This window comes from Madurella fahalii (genome assembly GCF_045866475.1).
Source record: "Madurella fahalii IFM 68171 DNA, scaffold_2, whole genome shotgun sequence".
Classification (NCBI taxonomy): Eukaryota; Fungi; Ascomycota; class Sordariomycetes; order Sordariales; genus Madurella; species Madurella fahalii.
The window spans coordinates 1,666,175-1,684,926 of record NW_027263972.1 but is presented as its reverse complement, the minus strand read 5'-3'; the positions used below and the strand labels follow the sequence as shown (position 1 = coordinate 1,684,926).

At 56.0% G+C, this 18,752-nt stretch overlaps 6 protein-coding genes and 1 non-coding gene across 7 annotated transcripts; 3 read left to right on the top strand and 4 right to left on the bottom strand.

The window, feature by feature from the left end:
• Positions 1-1,986: 1,986 nt before the first annotated feature.
• MFIFM68171_03240 (DUF726 domain-containing protein) lies at positions 1,987-4,373 on the top strand (the record flags this gene model as incomplete). Its single annotated transcript, XM_071058661.1, has 3 exons — positions 1,987-2,692; positions 2,755-3,615; positions 3,676-4,373. The coding sequence occupies 3 exons, from the start codon at positions 1,987-1,989 to the stop codon at positions 4,371-4,373; spliced, it is 2,265 nt and encodes a 754-aa protein (XP_070914762.1).
• Positions 4,374-4,748: 375 nt separating this feature from the next.
• RPL7_1 (60S ribosomal protein L7) lies at positions 4,749-5,441 on the bottom strand (the record flags this gene model as incomplete). The annotated part of the gene is made up of 1 exon (XM_071058660.1): positions 4,749-5,441. The coding sequence occupies one exon, from the start codon at positions 5,439-5,441 to the stop codon at positions 4,749-4,751; it is 693 nt and encodes a 230-aa protein (XP_070914761.1).
• A 342-nt stretch (positions 5,442-5,783) lies between these two features.
• Positions 5,784-6,865, top strand: SEC17 (vesicular-fusion protein S17; the record flags this gene model as incomplete). The annotated part of the gene is made up of 4 exons (XM_071058659.1): positions 5,784-5,816; positions 5,891-6,014; positions 6,084-6,390; positions 6,451-6,865. 4 exons carry the CDS (start codon positions 5,784-5,786, stop codon positions 6,863-6,865), a joined length of 879 nt encoding a protein of 292 aa, XP_070914760.1.
• A 352-nt stretch (positions 6,866-7,217) lies between these two features.
• On the top strand, positions 7,218-11,070 carry RRP12 (pre-rRNA processing protein; the record flags this gene model as incomplete). The annotated part of the gene is made up of 2 exons (XM_071058658.1): positions 7,218-7,286; positions 7,369-11,070. 2 exons carry the CDS (start codon positions 7,218-7,220, stop codon positions 11,068-11,070), a joined length of 3,771 nt encoding a protein of 1,256 aa, XP_070914759.1.
• Positions 11,071-11,416: 346 nt separating this feature from the next.
• On the bottom strand, positions 11,417-13,682 carry MFIFM68171_03236 (IucC family-domain-containing protein; the record flags this gene model as incomplete). Its single annotated transcript, XM_071058657.1, has 5 exons — positions 11,417-11,587; positions 11,661-12,141; positions 12,331-13,022; positions 13,077-13,177; positions 13,235-13,682. 5 exons carry the CDS (start codon positions 13,680-13,682, stop codon positions 11,417-11,419), a joined length of 1,893 nt encoding a protein of 630 aa, XP_070914758.1.
• Positions 13,683-14,891: 1,209 nt separating this feature from the next.
• MFIFM68171_03235 (uncharacterized protein) lies at positions 14,892-15,693 on the bottom strand (the record flags this gene model as incomplete). Its single annotated transcript, XM_071058656.1, has 2 exons — positions 14,892-15,581; positions 15,640-15,693. The coding sequence occupies 2 exons, from the start codon at positions 15,691-15,693 to the stop codon at positions 14,892-14,894; spliced, it is 744 nt and encodes a 247-aa protein (XP_070914757.1).
• Positions 15,694-18,039: 2,346 nt separating this feature from the next.
• On the bottom strand, positions 18,040-18,138 carry MFIFM68171_t33. Its single transcript is given in 2 exon segments — positions 18,040-18,083; positions 18,102-18,138. It is a non-coding gene; the product is annotated as a tRNA-Ser (tRNA).
• Between the last annotated feature and the right edge of the window lie 614 nt (positions 18,139-18,752).

Sequence of the window (18,752 nt, the reverse complement as noted above, 5' to 3'; positions counted from 1 at the left end):
CCGGGTTTCTTGTCGTACCTCGGCATTTTCTCGTATGCATTCGGGCTGGGCCGTCTTCTCCTCTCTTTCTTGTCACCATCCCCCCTCGTTTGCCTCCTCCCATGGCTATGATTATGGTGGTGGTGGTGTTGATGTCCGTCGCAGTCGTTCCCATGCCCATGCTTGCCGTCTCCCTTCCCTTGCCTATCTGCGTCCCCCCTTCTCCCCCTTCCGGAGTCCGAGTCGGAGTCGGAGGACGAGTCTGACGAAGAGGACGACTCGTCGCTGGATTCGTCCACGCCCCGCGGGCGGTGGTAGATGCAGCATACTTTTCGTTTGAAGAGAAGGTTAGAGCACGGGCTGGCTGTGGTTGGTGGAGGAGGAGGGGACATACCCTTGGACTTTTTCCTTCCCAATCCTTCATTGTCTACTACGTCGGACCGCCATTGTACCGAGCGCCCTGTGGGTGCGTGTGCACCACGCAGGCGGAGTATGGCTTGCGGTTGGGTTTGGGTCTGGGTGCTGGGAGTCGTTGTGGTTTGCGTTTGGCTGGCTGATGGTTGTGTTGGTTGCTGTTGTTGTTGTCGTGCTTGGGGTCCTGGAGGCGGCATTGTGTTTTGCGAGGAGTAGGGCATCTCGAAACGTCCAGGTTCTCCCGCAAGGGTATTCCTACCTGTTGGCGGGATCGTATGCGCGAAGCCGAGACGGTAGGTATCAGCTCAGTGCTAGGTGAGAATGCCGGGCGAGATTAGATTGTCTGCAGAAGAAGTGCGGGGTCGTTGAGAATAATGCCTAAGGGCACTAACAGTGCGAGGTCCAGAGCGTGTTATCGAGGGCAGCTCTTGACGCGGTTTCTCTTCAGCGCGAGGCTTGAGTAGCTAGTATATTATGTAAGGAAGGATTGATGGTGTGAGGAATGTCGGGTTGACCAACTTCGGTAGATGTTGGGTTGGCGTCCGGCTGCCCCACGCCACCATTACTGTACATGGACAGTGTGGGGCCACGGGACGATCGCTGGGCTTCTGGAAGAAAGCTTGTTCTGGATCCTGGCTACAGGGGGGCTTTGCCGACGGCCCGCCATCAAACAGCCGGGGATAGTCTTATATACGTGATGGACCCATCCCGCCTCTCCGGGCAGCTAAGCAGCTGGACGAGCATGACAGTCAAAGGTGAAATAAACTAAAAATGCACATCTCCCATTGCGGTCCCCAGTTGGCCAATAGGCGAAGGAGCGAACAGCCTGCGGAGAGCATCTCTCCTGCTGCTTCCCGCAACGCGAGTTGGGATGGCTATTATTTGGGCTCACACGGAGGCCTGATAATTCCAACATCATATGGAGTACATCGTCTCGTGGAATACGTGCACTGCCTGCAAGATGTAACACGAATGCCACTCCAAACCGCTTTGGCCACCGAGGAAAGAGTAACGTACACGACTTACACGGCTCACACGGGGGCACCACCTCACTCAATTTCAGGCGCGGCCACAGAACTCTCATCATTTCCCTTTCCACTACGGCCGCCTTTCCACAGCCCCACGGCTGTTGTTCTCCCATTTATCGGGCCCACTCGTTCAGCACCTGTCTTAGGTACAGACGGAAGTTGCAACTTATCGCTGCCCGTGCGGTCCGAGCAGGTGGTCAAATTCGAGCTGGTCTTACGGCAGAAGGCAAGCGGCAGCCCGGCGCCGCAAACAGAAAACTGGATCGATCTTCCGTTTCAGAAACTCGAAAAGGTGAAGTTGGGCCCATCGTGGTTCCCTAAACGACGACCGCTGGCCGACGCCATTCACTTCTTTCCGCCGGTCGCTTTCCGGTCGCTTTCCGGTCGCTTTCCGGTTGCTTTCCGGTTGCTTTCCTGCCGCATGCGCCTTCCCCATTTCCCCCTTTGGTTGTCGCACGCTTTCAGAAGTCGTCGGCCGCAATCCGCATCCCGGCGCCAGCGGTTCCTTGCTTTGAGTCAAACGTAGCAGTCGGCGGAGCATGGGAGCTCCTTCCCTGCCAAGCCGATGGACGACCCCAAAGAATCCTCGCAGTGGCCGGGCCCCAAGGACGAAACAACCCCCAAGGGTCCGGAAACGACAACAGAGCAACAACCAGTCATCGACAACAACGCTGCAGAGATGGCCCCGGGGGGCAAGCAGCGGCCCCTGCCACCCAAGCGCGAAGCCGATCTCAGCTCGCTACTGAATCCCGGCGAGAAGACTGAGTTGACGGCCCTCATCAGCAAACTGACAGACTCCATGCAGAAGCATGTCTCCCAGCTGTGTGATTCTAGCACCGCCGCCGATGATAAAGCCCAGCCTTCGCGCATCGCCCTGTGGGGCAAGCTGCCGAGCTATCTCAAGGATCTGAGCCTAAGCAACCCGAACAATCCGAGCAATGACGGTCAGAAGCGGGAAAACCAGAAGGATAACGCCAAGCCTCCCCGTCCCAAGAAGCCGGGCCGGGCCCGAAACAAACCGGACACCTCCGCGAACGCCAGCCCTGCCCCTGCCCCTGACCCGGCTTCCAGCCAGGAGGGGAACAATGTCATCCCACAGCTTCAGGAGCTCAAAAAGGAGGCTTTGCACCACTTCAAGAAGTGGCAGACGGCCGTGCACAAGAGGATCAGCGACATTTCTGTCAAGAAGGCCCCCGACGTCCAAACCGGCCAGTCTTCGTCGTCTGGGCGAAAGAGGGCCTCCGGGTCCCAGAGGAGGAATAGGCCTCGTCGTACGTGGGAGGCTTATATCACGCCTGGTATTTCGGGGTTCATTTGGCTGACAGCATTACAGGCCCGGAAACAACCGCCACCGCCGCCACACCGACGGTGGAAGCCGACCCCGTGTTCGTACAGCTCTACCCGCCCACGTCGACGACGCTCTCCTCCCTCCCGGTGGAGAAGCGGTGCCTACTGCTCCACGCTCTGCTCCTCTTGCTACTTTCTCTTGAGCACTACAGTGCCTTGACTCGCGTGCTCCTCCTGAACGTCGCTTCTTCCCTCCATCTGCCTCTTCGTTTGCTGGTCGAGGACGAGGTACGGGTGGCTGGAGCGTTGTCTCATATCGCCAAGGACCTCCCGCCAGAGGCATTGAAGCGGGATAAGACCGAGGACAGCAAGCCAGCTAGAAGATGGAAAGCCGGACTGGCGAGCATCGCCGGTGCCCTGGTCACGGGAGCGGCCGGTGGTCTCGCCGCACCGCTTGTGGCTGCGGGTGTCGGTACCGTTCGCGGAGGTATTGGTCTCGGAGGTACAGCTACCGCAGGGCTTCTCGGTGTGATGGCGGAGAACGGCGTAGCCGTGGGGGTGTTGTTCGGTATGTACGGCGCCCGCTCCACCGGCAAGATGATGGAGCACTATCTCAGGGATGTTGGTGATTTCGCTTTCATACCACTTCGCGGCTCAATCGGCCAGGGCTCGGAGATGGGCAAGGTCACCTCGGTTACCCGCCGCCTCCGAGTCACCTTGGGCGTTGGAGGGTGGCTGATGAGGAAGACGGAGTCGACCAAGCCCTGGCAGTGCTTGGGGGAGCACAGCGAAGTGTATGCCGTCCAGTGGGAGCTCGACAATCTGACAAAACTGGGCAACTGTCTCGAAACACTCGTGAGGAGCGCGGCGTGGTCCACGGCAAAGAAGGAAATCATTGCTCGGACCAGTGAGCCCCGTTCCAGGTGCCCAAGATACGCTGCAGACAAGGCTAACCGGCATGGACCAGTTTTCAACAGCCTAGTCGATTCGTGCTGGCCCGACAGTCTGCTTAGAATTAGCAAGATCGTCGACAACAATTGGAGCAATGGCATGGTCCGCGCTGACAAGCTAGGCGCCGCTCTGGCCGATGTTATCATAAGCAGGCAACAGGGTGAGCGCGGAGTTTCGCTGATTGGTTACAGTCTCGGCGCCCGTGCCATCTATACCTGCCTGATGGCTCTAGCCGAGAAGCGAGCCTTTGGCCTGGTGGAGAACGTGGCCATGATGGGCTTGCCTGCACCGTCCGAGCCGGTGGTGTGGTGCGTTATGAAGACGGTGGTCTCGGGCCGGCTCGTTAATGTGTACTCGGAGAACGACTATATCCTGGGATTCCTATACCGGACCAGCAGCATCGAGTTTGGCGTTGCCGGACTGCAGCGGGTCAACGGGGTTGAAGGTGTCGAGAACGTGGATGTTACTGCTAAGGTCAGTGTCCACACGAGATACCAATACCTCGTCGGCACCATCCTGCAACACATTGGCTGGGAAGATATCGACAGCGACCAGGTTAACCGGGACGAGGCAAATATGTCTTTTCACGAGGAGCGCAACCGGAAGCATGAAGAGAGGCGGGAGGCGGTCGAGCGAGGCAAGCCCAAGTCAGAAGTCAACAAGGAGAACGAGCAGGGTATCATCCGCACTAGGATGCGGAAGAAGAAGAAATGAGTTGTCGAGTTGACGGAGCTAGCATGTGGCTGAGAAGACATCCGCCACGACGCGCACGGGATGTCGAGAGTGTGCTTGGGGAGAGTGTATGCCTGTGGGAAAGGAGTTAAGTGGTTGGGTTCATGTTATCTATTGATATGAAGCGTCAGCATCTCGTTCTAGCCCTCGTGGGCATCTTATGAAGGCGAGACAAACCCAGACACAACACAGCATGATAGGCAGATGTTAAATATCCCGATGCGTACAACCCATCCCAGACGTATTTCGCGGTGTGCGACTCGGGATCAAGAGATTGATCCTGACCTCGCTCTGGATACCAACTCCCAGCTCTCTCTTTCCCCGTCACCTTCTTTCCGTTCATTCACCTCTCCACCTTCATTCCCCCGCAACCTCGTCTCCTGACATCCTCCCACTCCCGCTCCGAACAACGAAGTACCTCCCCACCTTCTCCCGCGCCGACCCGAGCACGTCCCAATCCTCCACGCCCTTCAACGGCCGTCCTCCATCCGCCTTATTAAGCGCCCTCCTCCGCCTGGGCCTCTTCCACCGCCCGTACGCCTCCTCCTCGGCCAGCGCCGCCCGGATCTGCGGCGTGTCGGACGTGATGGCCGCCTCGCGCAGCCCTTGGCGGGTCTCGTCGCGGATGCTGCGGAGCGGCGCGACGCCGTCTGTGTTGACGAGCTGGATGGCGCGGACGAAGTGCAGTTGGGTTTGGAGAGTGCTTTGCAGGCGGGCGGTCTCAGCCGGGGAGGAGGGTTGCGGGAGGGCCGACAGGCGCAGGAGGTGGGGGATGTTGATGCTTTTGTCGTTGCTGGTGTTGAGGTCTGTTTCCGAGGGCTGGGAGTGGAGTGGTGGTGGCAATGATGTGGGGAAGAGGGCGCGGGTTGACCAGGTCGGAGTGGACAGGAGGTCGTAGGGGTCGGGTTGGGGTTTGGATGCTTGTGGTTGAGGTTGTGGTTGAGATGTTGTTGAGGACGAGATGGAGGATTGGTGGCGTTGTTGGAGGATTTGGTGAAGGCGGAGGGATCGCCGGGAGAGGCGTACGAGGGAGGCTCGCGGGGCGGTCATGGTCCGCTTGAGAGTGGGTTGGCGTCTGGTGTTGGTTCAGGATGTCGATGTTGAGGCTGCTCCAAGCTATCTCGAAGGATTGTTAGGGAATGTACATAATTACTTGGTGTTAACCATTTTTAGCATCGAACATTGCCGTATCAAGATTAGCGCCAGCAGCAGCTGGCGTCATAGCTTCTCGTGAGACCATACCCGTTGGCCCATAGCCCCGCCGTGTCAAAGCCCCCCGAAACAACACGCTACAACCCTCCACTACCTGTATTAGACAACAGACGCGGACCACCCAACTTGCTCTAACTAACAACACCTGTTCATAGCAAAAACTTCGGAAACAACCACACAATGGCTCTCGATCCCCAGGCCCTTGAGGAAAAGGTGCGCAGCCGCGCTTCGAACCCCGCCATGACATCCCTCATTTCGGACAGGCGCTGAAACGGCTAGGTACGCAGGCGAAGAAGACGCTCCAGAGCGCCTCCGCGGGGTTCAGCTTCTTCAGCAACAAGGAAGATAAACTGCAGTCAGCTGCCGAGCTGTACGTCCAGGCTGCCAATGCCTACCGGTTGCAGCAGATGAGTGAGTGGGCGTCACGCACATAGGTCGATCCTCCATTACCCGCCCTTGCTGACAAGCCGTGTGCACCAGACAAGGAAGCCGGCGCGGCCTTTGAGGCTGCGGCCAAGATCCACGAGGAGAAGCTGAACGAGCCAGACGACGCCGCAAACATCATGGTGGACGCCTTCAAGGTCTATCGGAAAGACTACCCCAAGGATGCTGTGCGCTGCCTCGACAAGGCCATCGCTAGGTATACGACAAAGGGCAACTTCCGCCGAGCGGCATCCCACAAGGAGAATGCCGCTGAGCTGATCGAAGTGGAGATGGGCGATCGCAAAACGGCTATGGAATACTATACAGATGCGGCGAGGTGGTACGAGGACGACGGTGCGAAAGCGTGAGTGCATGCGCCATCCTTTGCCACCTGCTAGCCACCCCGCTGACTCTCAGACCGCAGCCTAGCAAACAAGCTCTGGCTCAAAGTAGCGGACATCTCAGCGCTCGAAGGCCAGTACTTCCCAGCGATCGTCAACTACGAAAAGGTTGCCGATTCATCGCTTCAGAACCACCTGATGAAGTACTCGGTCAAAGACTACTTCATGAAGGCGGGTATCTGCGCCTTGGCGTCCAAGGACCTCGTCACTGCGCGTCGCAATCTCGAGAGGTACAAGGAAAAGGACCCGTCGTTTGGGAGCCAGCGAGAGTGCCAGCTCCTGACGGACCTGATCGAGGCCATCGAGGCGGGGAACCAGGAAATGTTCACCGAGAAGCTGTACATGTATGACCAGATGAGCCAGCTCGACAAGTGGAAGACAGAGATCCTAGTGAGGGTCAAGAACCAGATTGAGGAGGCCGATAATGAGTTTTCCTGAGGGTTTGTAGGGACGGGTTTCTTCTGGCGTTATGGGATGAGTCGAGGGGCTGCATGTGGTTCTTCACAGTGAATACGCTGAGGGGCTGATAGTCGGGCATGAATAGACCGTGTCAGTGATTGTGAGTTCGAATCGCTGCGTGTTCTTAATTTCTGACCCAGGCCAACCACAAGCCCGCCATAGTTAACCCTGGGGATTGCTAGTGGACCCTTATCAGTCTACGCACCAGGTGGGGTGCGCACCGATAAGCGATAACACCCAGCTTTTTGAATTCGTGCTCTGAAATTTCTCGATTTACAGACCGAGAGGTGCTCGACTTGTACGCCAGCGACGCCGATACGGAACCGCCAAAATGGCTTCTCCTTCGCTGAAAGAGAAGCTTGACAAGATCCGGTCGCCGAATCTTCAAAACCAGAAGCAGGTGAGGAAGCCTTTTTATTCTTTCCGTCTCTTTCTAAGTATTCAATAATCCTCAGAGAGTTCGAAACTGACCACATCTGCAGACCGCTGGCATCCTCGAGGGTGTCGAGTCCGCTTTCAAGGAGCGCAACACCGAGGCCACCCCCACTGCGTATTTTGCGGCGCTCCTAAGTCTCCTGGACAACAAGACCCTTGCGCAACCCGTCGTCTATCTCCTTGATGTTGTCACTCCCTTCACACCCGAACCCCTCCTACGAGCGAGGTTCACACAGATCCTCACACTGCTGGCGCCAGTACTTTCGCAACCCGACGCCGACGCGCCCCTGATTAGATCGTCGATTGGTTGCCTGGAGAGTCTGCTGCTGGCTCAGGATGCGGCGGCATGGAAGATGAGCGCCGCCCAGATCGGCCCGCGGCGGGCCGTGGGCGGTCTGTTGAGTCTTGCCCTTGATCCCCGCCCGAAAGTGCGCAAGAGGGCCCAGGAAGCACTGAGAAAGATCCTGAAGAACCCGCCACCGAGTCCGTCCCTCGACCACCCCGCCGCGGCCATGTGCGCCGAAACCGCCATGATGAGTTTAAAAACGCTAGCGGAGAAGGCCGCCCAGTCAAGGAAGGAGAAGAAAGGATCAGAGGCTGTGCACGACCCCGAGCTGATCCATGCGCTTCAGCTCGTCAAAACTGTGGCGTCTGCTAGCGGCGGATGGCCCAGCAAGAAGATTGAATCCCTGTGCGAGCTGCTGCTTGGAATTGCCCGGTCTGGAAACGAGCACATGAGCATGGCTGTGTTCGATATCTTCGAGATGATCTTTGAGGGGATGGCAGACGAGGTTGCGTCGGCCAAACTCCCGAGATTACTCGAAATCATCAAAGAGCTGCGCCCAGCACCCAACGACACCCAGCTGCTCCCGCCGTGGATCGCTATCCTATCGAGGGCCTACGATGTCTCGGCACAGATCTCTCCCGAGGAAACCTTCCAGGAGTTGTTGGAACCGTTCAACATAGTTGCCGGCTATCTCGAGTCCGAAGCCAAGAATATCAGAATCTCTGCCTCCGAGTGCTTGGTGTCATTTATGGCAAACTGTGTCCCGCAGCAGGTCCTCATCGACCCATCAATATATGACGAGAAGGTCATCCAGAAACTCGTAAACACTGTCGAGGGCCTCCTTACCATCAAATATCAAGCAGCGTGGATGGAGACCTTCAACGTCATTGGCGCCATGTTTGACTCTCTACGCTGGAGAGCGGCCCCTTACCTCCTCGGTGTCACAAAGAGCATTGGCGAGATGCGTGGCAATGACTCTTTCACGGGGAAGCAAGAAGCGGACGAAGTGCTTGGGAAGGCTATCCGAGCGATGGGTCCGGAGGCGGTCCTGAACGTGCTGCCTCTGAACCTTGCAAAGCCGGTCAAAGGCCAGCCGGGTAGGGCATGGATGCTCCCGATTCTGCGCGACTACACTTCAAACACCAATCTTGCGCACTTCAAGACCGAATTCGTGCCGTTAAGCGCGGCCATGTTCCAGCGCGTGTTGGATCACGGCGCAGCGGCCAAGACGATGGAGGTCAAAATCTTCGAGACCGTTGTACAACAGATATGGTCGATTCTCTCCGGGTACTGCGACCTGCCGATGGACCTCGTGGAGGCCTTTGACAAGGGCTTTGCAGAGATGCTGACGACCTTGCTCTATGAGCAAGTTGAGCTGCGGCTCGATGTTTGCCGCGCGCTCAAGGCGCTTGTGGAGTCTAACCAAGCCGTCGCCTCGACGTCCGACAAGGAGGAGCCGATTCTGCACAGCAGGGTGAGCAAGGAGACTGCACAAAAGAACCTAGAGTACCTGGGAACTACGTTCGCTGCCGACTTCCTTGCGGTGCTCTTCAACGTCTATAGCACGACGTTACCCCAAAAACGGGGCCCGGTTCTCCAGACCATCAACTCTTACCTCAGCATTATCCCCCCAGCTCGGCTTACGGAGACATTCGACCTCGTGTGCGACAAGCTCGCTGTGGCTCTTCAAGAGCCGCCTCAGAAAAAGAACCAGCAGAACGGGGAGCAGGTGCCTTCCACTGCACACACGCTTATGGACCTCGTCGTTACAATGTCGATTTACCTTCCGAGGGATAGTTTCGAAGCTCTCTTCAAAATTGCATCGCTCGTTGTCTTCAAGGACGACGACCCGCAGCTGCAGAAGAAGGCGTACAAGCTGATTCCACGCCTGGCCGACTCGGAAATTGGAAAAGTCGCGCTTGAGCAGAGACACGCAGAACTTCAGGCGCTCATCTTGTCGAGCGCCGAGAAGGTTTCTGCTCCCGCCAGGCGAGAGCGGCTTGCCGCAATTGCCACTCTAATCCCCTTCATCCCGGACACCTCACTCCATTTCATTCCCTCGATCCTCTCTGAGGTCGTTATCAGCTGCAAAGAGCAGAATGAGAAAGCACGGACAACTGCGTTTGATTTGCTCGTTCTTATGGGCCACAAGATGGTAGCCGCGGACGGAGCCATGATCGACAACCGCAAGGTCCCGCACATGCCCAAGGACGCCCCGATGGCGTCCGCATCGATTGAGGAGTACTTCACCATGGTCAGCGCCGGCCTCGCTGGGAGCACGCCGCACATGATATCCGCCTCCATCACTGCCATCACGCGCATCCTCTACGAGTTCCGCGAGACGCTGCGCCAAGAAACCATGTCGGACTTGGTTCAGACCATGGACCTCTTTCTGACGTCCAACAACCGCGAAATCGTGAAGAGCGTGCTCGGCTTCGTCAAGGTGTGCGTCATCAGCCTGCCCACCGACCTGATCCTCCCGCGCCTCCCAACTCTGGTCCCCAACGTCATGGTCTGGAGCCACGAGCACAAGGGCCATTTCCGCTCCAAGGTCAAGCACATTCTCGAGCGCATGGTACGGCGCTTCGGGGTCGACACGGTCAACAAGCACTGCCCCGAGGCGGACCGGAAGCTGATTACCAACATCCGCAAGACCAAGGAGCGCAACAAGAGGAAGAAGGAAGCCGCCAAGGAAGGAGGCCGTGGCGGCGAGTCTGATGCGGAAGAAGCAGGTGGCAAGCGCAAGAGCCGGTTTGAGAGCGAGTACGACCAGGCTCTGTACAGCAGCGACGACGACGCCAACGGGTCGGCAGACGAGCACTCGGACGACTCGGACGCCGAGATGACGGGTCGCCGCAAGCAGCGCAAGGGCGGAAAGAGCGGGAGCGCGTACATCCTCGAGGACGAGGACGAGCCGCTCGACCTGCTCGACCGCAACGCTCTCGCCAATATCTCGTCTACCAAGCCGGTCAAGCTGAAGCGCGCCGGCAAGACCAAGGCCAAGACGGACATGGATGGGAAGCTCATCCTGGGCCAAGAGGATGATGGCGGGGCCATGGATATCGACGCCCCCGGTGGCGAGGAGGAAAGCGGTGTCGGCGCGTATGTGGCGGCCCTCAAGGGCAAGGACATCCCCCGTCGGGGCCTGCGCGGCAAGCTCAAGTGGAATCGTGGGAGGAAGAATGCAGATGATGGTGATGATGATGAGAGCGATGGTGGGGGGATGGAGATTGATGAGTCTGCGGCTAAGGCGATCAGGGATAGGGCGGGGAATAGCAACAGAGGGAGGAGAGGCGATGCGAGGGGCGGCAGGGGCGGTCCGCATGGGAGAGGTGGCAGGGGTGGTGGGAGGGGTGGGAAAGGGGGGATTGCGGCGGGGAGGAGAGGACTCGGCCAAGAGAAGCGAAAGGGGCCGGCTACCTATGGTAGCAGGGTGAGTAAAGGCGGGAAGGGAAGGTCATGAGTTAGGTTTAGACGGGGTTGAAGAGATGTTTTCTCGGTTGTCATGTTGCTATGTCTCTTGATGGTGTTTGCGGAGGAAAAAATAGGTTTCCGTCGTCTGGCACCTAAGTCTTTGTTGCTATACGATATTCCCCAGAAGAAGTGAAATTGGATTGCAGCGCAAGGACACTGCTGTTTCGTTCGCTCACGAGCTGCAACGAGTCAGGTAGCAAAGCTTTAAGTCTCTCCCGTCTATTTCATACTGCCACTGGTTTCGTAAGGAGTCAAAAGACCACTCCCGTTCTAGGTGTTGGGCAGCCGAGTCATGCTCGGTCGTTTCCCTCCAAGTACGGCAGGGACGGAGATCTTCACGAAGAAATCACCGTGTTTGCCAGGTCAGTGCGGTTGAGCGGCTTGTTGCCGGATGATAGGATACGACATCCGATACCCTTGTCGTGCATTGCATGCTCGTCCTCCAGAGCATGATCCTCTCTTTTACCCTGCAAGGCCAAAGAATTTGGCAGGTGGCAGTAAACTCGCTGACACGAGAGGTCCATTAGCATATTCCCCAATCCCCATGGACAAGCCTAGGTACTCGGGAGTAGTACTCACCCCACGATATATCCCCGCAATCTTCATCCTCAGGAAGGCCTTCCTCTTCATAGTAGGCTGCAACATAAAGGCCAGCATCTCCTCCGCCTTACCGTCGGGATCAGCGCTCGCTCGCAGCGCCGCCGTCAGCTCCTCCCTCACCACGTCCCAGCCGGCCCCATCCTCCCAGCCGAGCCCCAACGCCCTCAAGGCGCCGCCCAGGTGGTTCTCGAGGTTGTGGTACGCGTTGACCCACACGGCTTCGAGGTCGTCGGTCAGCGTCACGGCGCCGGGGACGAGGCTCGCCGAGCGGAGACGCACGCCGCGCGCCGCCAGGGTCGGCACGTGCATGCGCAGGCCGCCCATGTCCCGGTACACGAAGCCCCGCAGGACGCGCGTGCCGGCGTCGAAGCGCGCGAGCAGGTTCTGCATGTGCGCTTCCATGCAGACGCCGTGCGAGAGGAGCGGCGGAAGGACCGCGTGCAGGTACACGCGCGCGTAGCTTTTTGCCCCCCGGGGGAAAGGCGGGTAACCGAGAGGTTAGTTGGGTTTTACTTACTTGGCTAAAAGGGTGCAGCGGGATTGGGCGGGTTGATACTAGAAAGAGAGTTTGGGATGGGGGGAAGGGGAGAAGGGGAAGTTGGGTGGGGGTTGGTTTGGAGGTAAGGATGGATAGTAGTAAATAACACACTTGCGGAACCATTCCCTGCGCGCCTCGAGCGTCGTCTCCAGGTTGAAGAGCTCCAGGACGCGTGGGACGCGGCGGCGGTGCGAATCCACTTCGAAAAGCGCGACAGGCAGGACGAGGCACTGGCCGAGTTCGCGCGCGCGCGGCTCAGGGTCCGCGCGTAGCATCACGGACAGGTGCTTGGCCGACTCGTAGTCGCTTTGAGCGCTGCAGGCGGCTGCCGTTTTGTGGGCGATCCACAGGAGTTCCGGGTCGGCAATGGCCTCGAGCAGCTGCGAGGTCTCGATGCACATGCGGGCCGTCCAGGGCGTCATGGTGCGCCGGGCGCTGGTGATGGTGAAGCTGAGGGCCATCTTGACATGGAAAGGGAAATCCGGGATGGAGATGGTGCGCATCGACGCCTGGCGCATACCGCACAGCTCGGATGAGCCCACTGGGACCGCATCGGTGCCGAAGTATTGGTGTATCGCGGGCAGTTGGGCGGCGAAGCAGGGCAGGAGAACCCGGTCAGCAGGAATGGCCGTTGTAGAGATCTTCAGTCTCTGGAGCAGCGGTGCGATGCTCTCTTCGAAGGGCCCGTCGAGATGGACGCGATTCCGCGGGACTGAGATCATGATGACTCTGGCCATGAGAAAATCCTCTATGTCATCGATGCTGTGGTTCATCGGCGGGTTGGCGTAAAAGGAGCGGTGCATCTAGGCCATCATCTCAGCATGGGGTGGTTAACAGAGTCAGACGTGGGCACCCACAGGATGACTCGGGTGGCCTCTGATGCAATACTGCTCCCACTCGATGAGGGGAGAGCCCAGCTTTGGAGGTGCCTTCGAACGTTCATACTTGAACCATTTCTCTGTTATTTAGATTAGATCCAATAGGAGTTATGTATAGGGGTTGAGGCCGTACAAACCTTGGTTGTCGGCTGAGTTCTCCAACTCGCCTCGCAGTTGAACCGCCATGTTCTGGTCGGTACAGATCCACGGTGCAACCACGTCGAACACTTTCCCTGGGCGGTGCTCAAGTCGTCGTGGCGCATTTGATGCTGTCAGGTCTTCGATCACAACGGGACCAACTACGTCAGCTGGGTCGAGCCCTGGCATGATGACAGTGTGTTCCTCCGGCTCCGTTGGCGGCAGTAGCATATAGCTAGTACCCCGACGCAAAGATATCTTTATACGAACCGAGCTGCTGCCCTGGCTCTTGGGCTGTCGTAGGATAAGATTGGAGACATTGTTCGTGTTCTCGAGATGCTCGGCTGTGACATCGACCAATCCTTCGTTCACCAGAGCCGCGACAAGCCGTGACGTAGTCTCCATGCCCGCCTCTTGGGCCAGCTTGAGGCTACATGTAACAACCATCCTGTGACCCATAGAGACCGCTAGGAGTTGTTATTGAGTATCACAGTAAATTCTCATGGAAGTGCCTAGGTGAAAGGGGAGGGTGCCCATGAGGCAAGCCGACTTCGAGACGATCTTTATAAACGCAGAAACAGCCAGTCGGAGAGAGCCGAGAGAGTCTGTGGGGGGTGTCGCTCTGCCCGCACCATGCGCTAGTACAGCAGTTACATCAAGCCGCTCCACGTGCTTAACGTGACCTACTCTGTTGGCGGGCCGTGGGCCTACTATATGACTTTCACGTTCGCCCGGTGAACTTCAGCCGTGCAGCGGCCCATCGTGTTGATCTCGCTCGGTTCAGGATCGGGCTGCCGGCCACCCGGAAATGATTGGCCATGGATGGCAGATAAACTGAAACAGCGCCGCCAAGGCCGCTTAAGTTCGTCGGCGGGCATGCTGGCAGGACGCGGAAGACATCAGGGTCGTAATGCCTGCATGAGGCACGGGTCCCTAGGCTGTCCATGTGAACGGCCGTACATATAGTGAAACTGCAACGCAACAAGACATGCTGTAGAAGCATACTTATGCCTTGCTATTAATCATTTAACACCCAGCCCACAACGACCGGTACATAGGAAAGTCTTGCTCACCTGTAATGTCCTCTTAGGCCTTAAAGATGCCGGTGTGGCCTTCACATCTGAGTCTCTCAAGGGCTCGATCACATTCCTTTTCTCGTCATCGTTTCTTGTGCGGGGTTGTTGATCCCGACCACAGTTATTCGTCCCCGTTCCCTATTTCGCTCAACGGGAGTCTCTTGTCCGTAACTTTGATTTATGCCGGCTGCGCCCTTCTCGACGTGAATGGGATAGGTTAGGTTGGTTTGCTTTGGTGGCCAAGTGTGATGGGTATTGCGCGCTCTAGACGGGCCTTCTTTGGTCGATGTCTATGGCCCAACAAGAACCGCAGTAAAGCTATATTCGAAAAGTTGTAATGATTACACTTATCTTGGTGCCACTATCCCGCCCGGTTTTACTACCCTCCTTATAAGAATAGCAACGACATAGCTAAAAATGTGCTAAGTTGAACGCAGACTTGATCAAAATTGAAGAGATATGGACTGGGCTCAACACTTGGTATACTAGCTCCGTACTCTGCACTGCAGCTAGGTGCTTAGGTGTAGACTAGATTAGCCTATCTATAAAGTCCCAGGGTACTTCTAATCTCACATCTCTCTTAATGTCTGGGTGTAGCCATTGCGGATACATTCTCCATGGGGAGCAAGCCGTCCTCTCGTAGGCATTCGAGATGGTCTCGATACTCCTGCATCAGGAAGTTAACATCTGCTTGCACCATCCGCGCATGATCTTTCTCGGGTGGTAGCATGTTGATACGCTCCAGGTCCACAGCCATAATGATCTTGTTCCCGCTGGTGTCGACGAGATGGAAATTGTCAAGCTTCATATCGTCGTGCGAGATACCCTGACTAGCAAGAGCACTGAGGGTCTGGTCAAAGAGTGGTCGGACATCTTGTTCTCTGAGTACCGCGCCCTCGGGCTCTGCGACACACACCCCTCCGATGTCCGGTAGAACCAGGGCAAGAGTCCCCTCATACTGGACTTGGCCATAACATATCGGAATCACGAGGCCTTGTAAATATTTGGGCTTCTCGTAGGTCGCTATTTCCGTATCGAACTCCTCATCCCACCCATTTTTCTGCTTCTTCAAAACAATTCTGGCCGGTAAAAACCACTCCGGGAAGGAGGAAGAGGCCCAGGAGCGAAGCGGCGAAGGGAGCCAACGGAGGAGTGTCTGGATGACGAGCTGAAGGTTGGAGTGATGCAAACAGAGCCGTAGGACATTGGGGTGCTCCCGATCGGTTGGCCTGCCTGTGGCGGTAATGCTGCGGCTCCCAAAGCGGAAGTTCTGGGAGGAAAGTGTCAGTAATGGCAAGTGGTGTTGATATTCGGCCGGGAAAATTTACGATTGCCCTTGGCGGTGAAACAGATTTCCCCAAATCCGAGTCCCCGTTGTCCATGTCTTGTGCTAGATTCCATTAACGGGGGTTAACTGAGTGAGGAGCTGCTGAACGCCAGGATTCGAGAGTGCGCACTGAGTAGGCTCGGCGCTGAAAGAAAGAATTGTCGCCGAACTGTACAGTGCTATGCTACAAGCTGCCTAGTCCGAACAAGTTTGTCGCACCTCGCAACATCCTTCCTGTGACACTGTAGGGAGAGAAAAGGAGGCTCAAGAATAGAGCATTGATAGGAGGAAAGAAGAGAAAGTGTGCCTTGCTCTGATCCAAATATGTGGGAGACTTTGAGCGGTATATACATATACAAAGGAGATCTCCTGCGGCTAACTGCGCTCTAACTCTTGGCAGCACTACCTTTCAGATCGCGACACTTCCCGACATCCAATGATCCAAGGGTCTTACCAAGTCGTCACGGCCGCTTCCGCTCCTAACATCGTCGAATACCACATTCTACGACATACCGTAGACGCGATGCACGGTACGAGGTACACAACTGCCTCTGGCAAGGTCACAAGGAGTGGGCGCGGCGATATAAGCCAATAACAGATCTCATCCGTCGTGTCTAGTTAGAGGGCATACCTTAGGCGGATTTTGAAGAAACCTTCCTTCCTCAACATGACAATGTACATTTGCAGATGTACGAGCACATATAGCCTTTAATTCTAGGGATGGCGCTTTGAAGTTGAAATCGATTGCGAGAACTGGTTCAAAAGTGAACTGGGGCGTCTGATATCATTCTTGCCATATGGACGAGATATCCGAGCGTTGTTGCAGATATCGCATAACAAACCACTCAGTGACGAGAACATCAACGAGAATGTCATGCTTCCTAAATGAAGCCTATGGACTTTACGAACATTATAGCCTCTTATATTTACTAACACTACAAAATAAGGCTATCGATTTCACCTGTAAATATCTCGGTAACTAGGTATTCACATCCTAGGCCATGGGAAGAAATGTTGTCGAGTTTAGAACAGTTATGAATCCGGGGGTCACGAGGTGGGCCGCTTAGTAGTAGATTTCTCCCACCCACTTCTTAACCCCAATCTCCGTTCTTAAACTGCTCGGCGGAAGGATCGAGGAACTTGGCAATCACAACTTGTTAGGCTTTCCAAGTCAGATTCCCACACCATGCAGAAGTATACCCCCAGTAGCAGGGATACCATCCCCCGAACTCCCAGTCGCTGATGCAGACGAACTTGTTTGCCACGGCCGAAGATGTTGGAGGTGTTCGGGTCTCCGTGGTAAAAAAGAAAAAAAAAAAAGGGGGGGGGGGGGAGGAACAGCCTATCCTGCCCTGCCATTTCCTCGATGTCTTTCCAGTACTAGTCATGTTAGCGGCTCGGGTGCTCTTCCGGCCAGAGATGCTCGCGAAGCCAGAGACGGAAACCTGAATGGTATTAAACGGTCGAGCTCCGGCTGAGAGCTTGGAATACTCGAACCCTGCAAGGAGCGGATTGTGCAGCCCGAAACTTCTGTGCCTGGAGGTGGTGGGAGAGCTCCCGTATTATTGATGGTGTGGCTGGTGCTATCGTGCTGTGTGGCTTATTGTCAGTAGCGGGGATACACGGTTGTGACAGGTCGAGGTCATTGCAAAATTAAATCCTCCTGGGAGCCCATACGCGAGCTTTAGCTCTAACAACGGGTTGTTGGAACATTACACGTTATCTCTGATCACGGACCATGGCTTCGGTTGCCGTTTTAGGGGGTTTGTGGCTGGATGGAGGTGGCTACCTAGGTGGGGTGACCTGTCTTTGCCCCACTTTTGCCAAATCTTTTTAAAGTACGTAACCGATTTTTGGCAACCGAATTTCTCTCCTTTTCCTTCTTTTTTCTCTCCATGAAAGTTGTACCCCCGGGGACGCAGAATTCAGGCCCGATGTCAATATTGCAGTGTGCATCGGGTTGTATTAACCGGGCAGATGGAATCCGGCGTCTCAAGAATTGCTACTAGCAAGCTTCTGCTTTGCGATGAGTGGGCGATCCCGTTTGGCCTCGACATTTCCAAGCCGTTTGGCAACCGATTTATTATTCAATAGACACCGAAGTTGGGTGTGGGCTCTGTCGGTTGGTCAATCGGTCGGGCTACTGGCCAGCCAACGATAATTGCCCCTGTCCACAATCATATCTGAGTATGGCAGTTTTTCCACTTACTGCTATGGCTGCGACTGCACATGCGACGGAGAGAATGGATCACTGTTACGCCGGTGTGCCGCACTGGACCGAATTGAACTGCAGCATCGTTTGGCTAGAGCGAAATGATGCTGCCTTGATCGGTCTCGCTTCTTGAATGATCGAGTGGCGAAAAATTGATGATAAATTAGAGTAAACAAAAATAAAAAGTAACGTCACCTGTAGGATTCGAACCTACGCTCCCGAGGGAACTGCCTGAGCCGCTAACTGGGGATTAGCAGGGCAGCGCGTTAACCACTCCGCCAAAGTGACTTATTGCTACAGAGCCCCTGTTTGATGCTACATATTTGCTGGTGCCGGCAGCACGTCACTCTCTTTCTTGCATTGAGATCCAGATGGAGTACATGGAATGTTCCTCTCAATATCCTGAGCTTCTTTGCTGCGATCACCTGATCAGCGGCATTCCCGACATGATATCACAGCGGGCACGTGCCTGGGGCCGTTTGGAGTGTTTGGCTGTCTGCAAGCCACGATGTTGATGGGGCATTGGGAATGTGGGCGAGCTCGATTGGACGGAACATGGATCCATTTCTTGCCCTGTTCCTTCACAAAAAAAGCCTTTCTAGGGCTGTTGGACAGCCCTACTAGCTAGGCTAGAATTGGTTGCAAACGGCCGAGCAGCTGGGGACAAAGTGAGATGAATAGGGGTTTAGGTGAATTTCTGGGTGGGAAACCACGGATTTCGATTTATCTGCCTCGAACTTTATGACCTGAGAATGAACGCTTCTGCCTCCCCTAACCGCAATGTTTCGACGCTCGTCTCTTGAGTTCTTTGGAACTTGTCGAGTTTCGAAAGAAGTGCCAGAACGTCCACCAACACGGCTGCCCTGCCACGTCTTGGTTGCGCGATCAACTGTCTGGCTCTC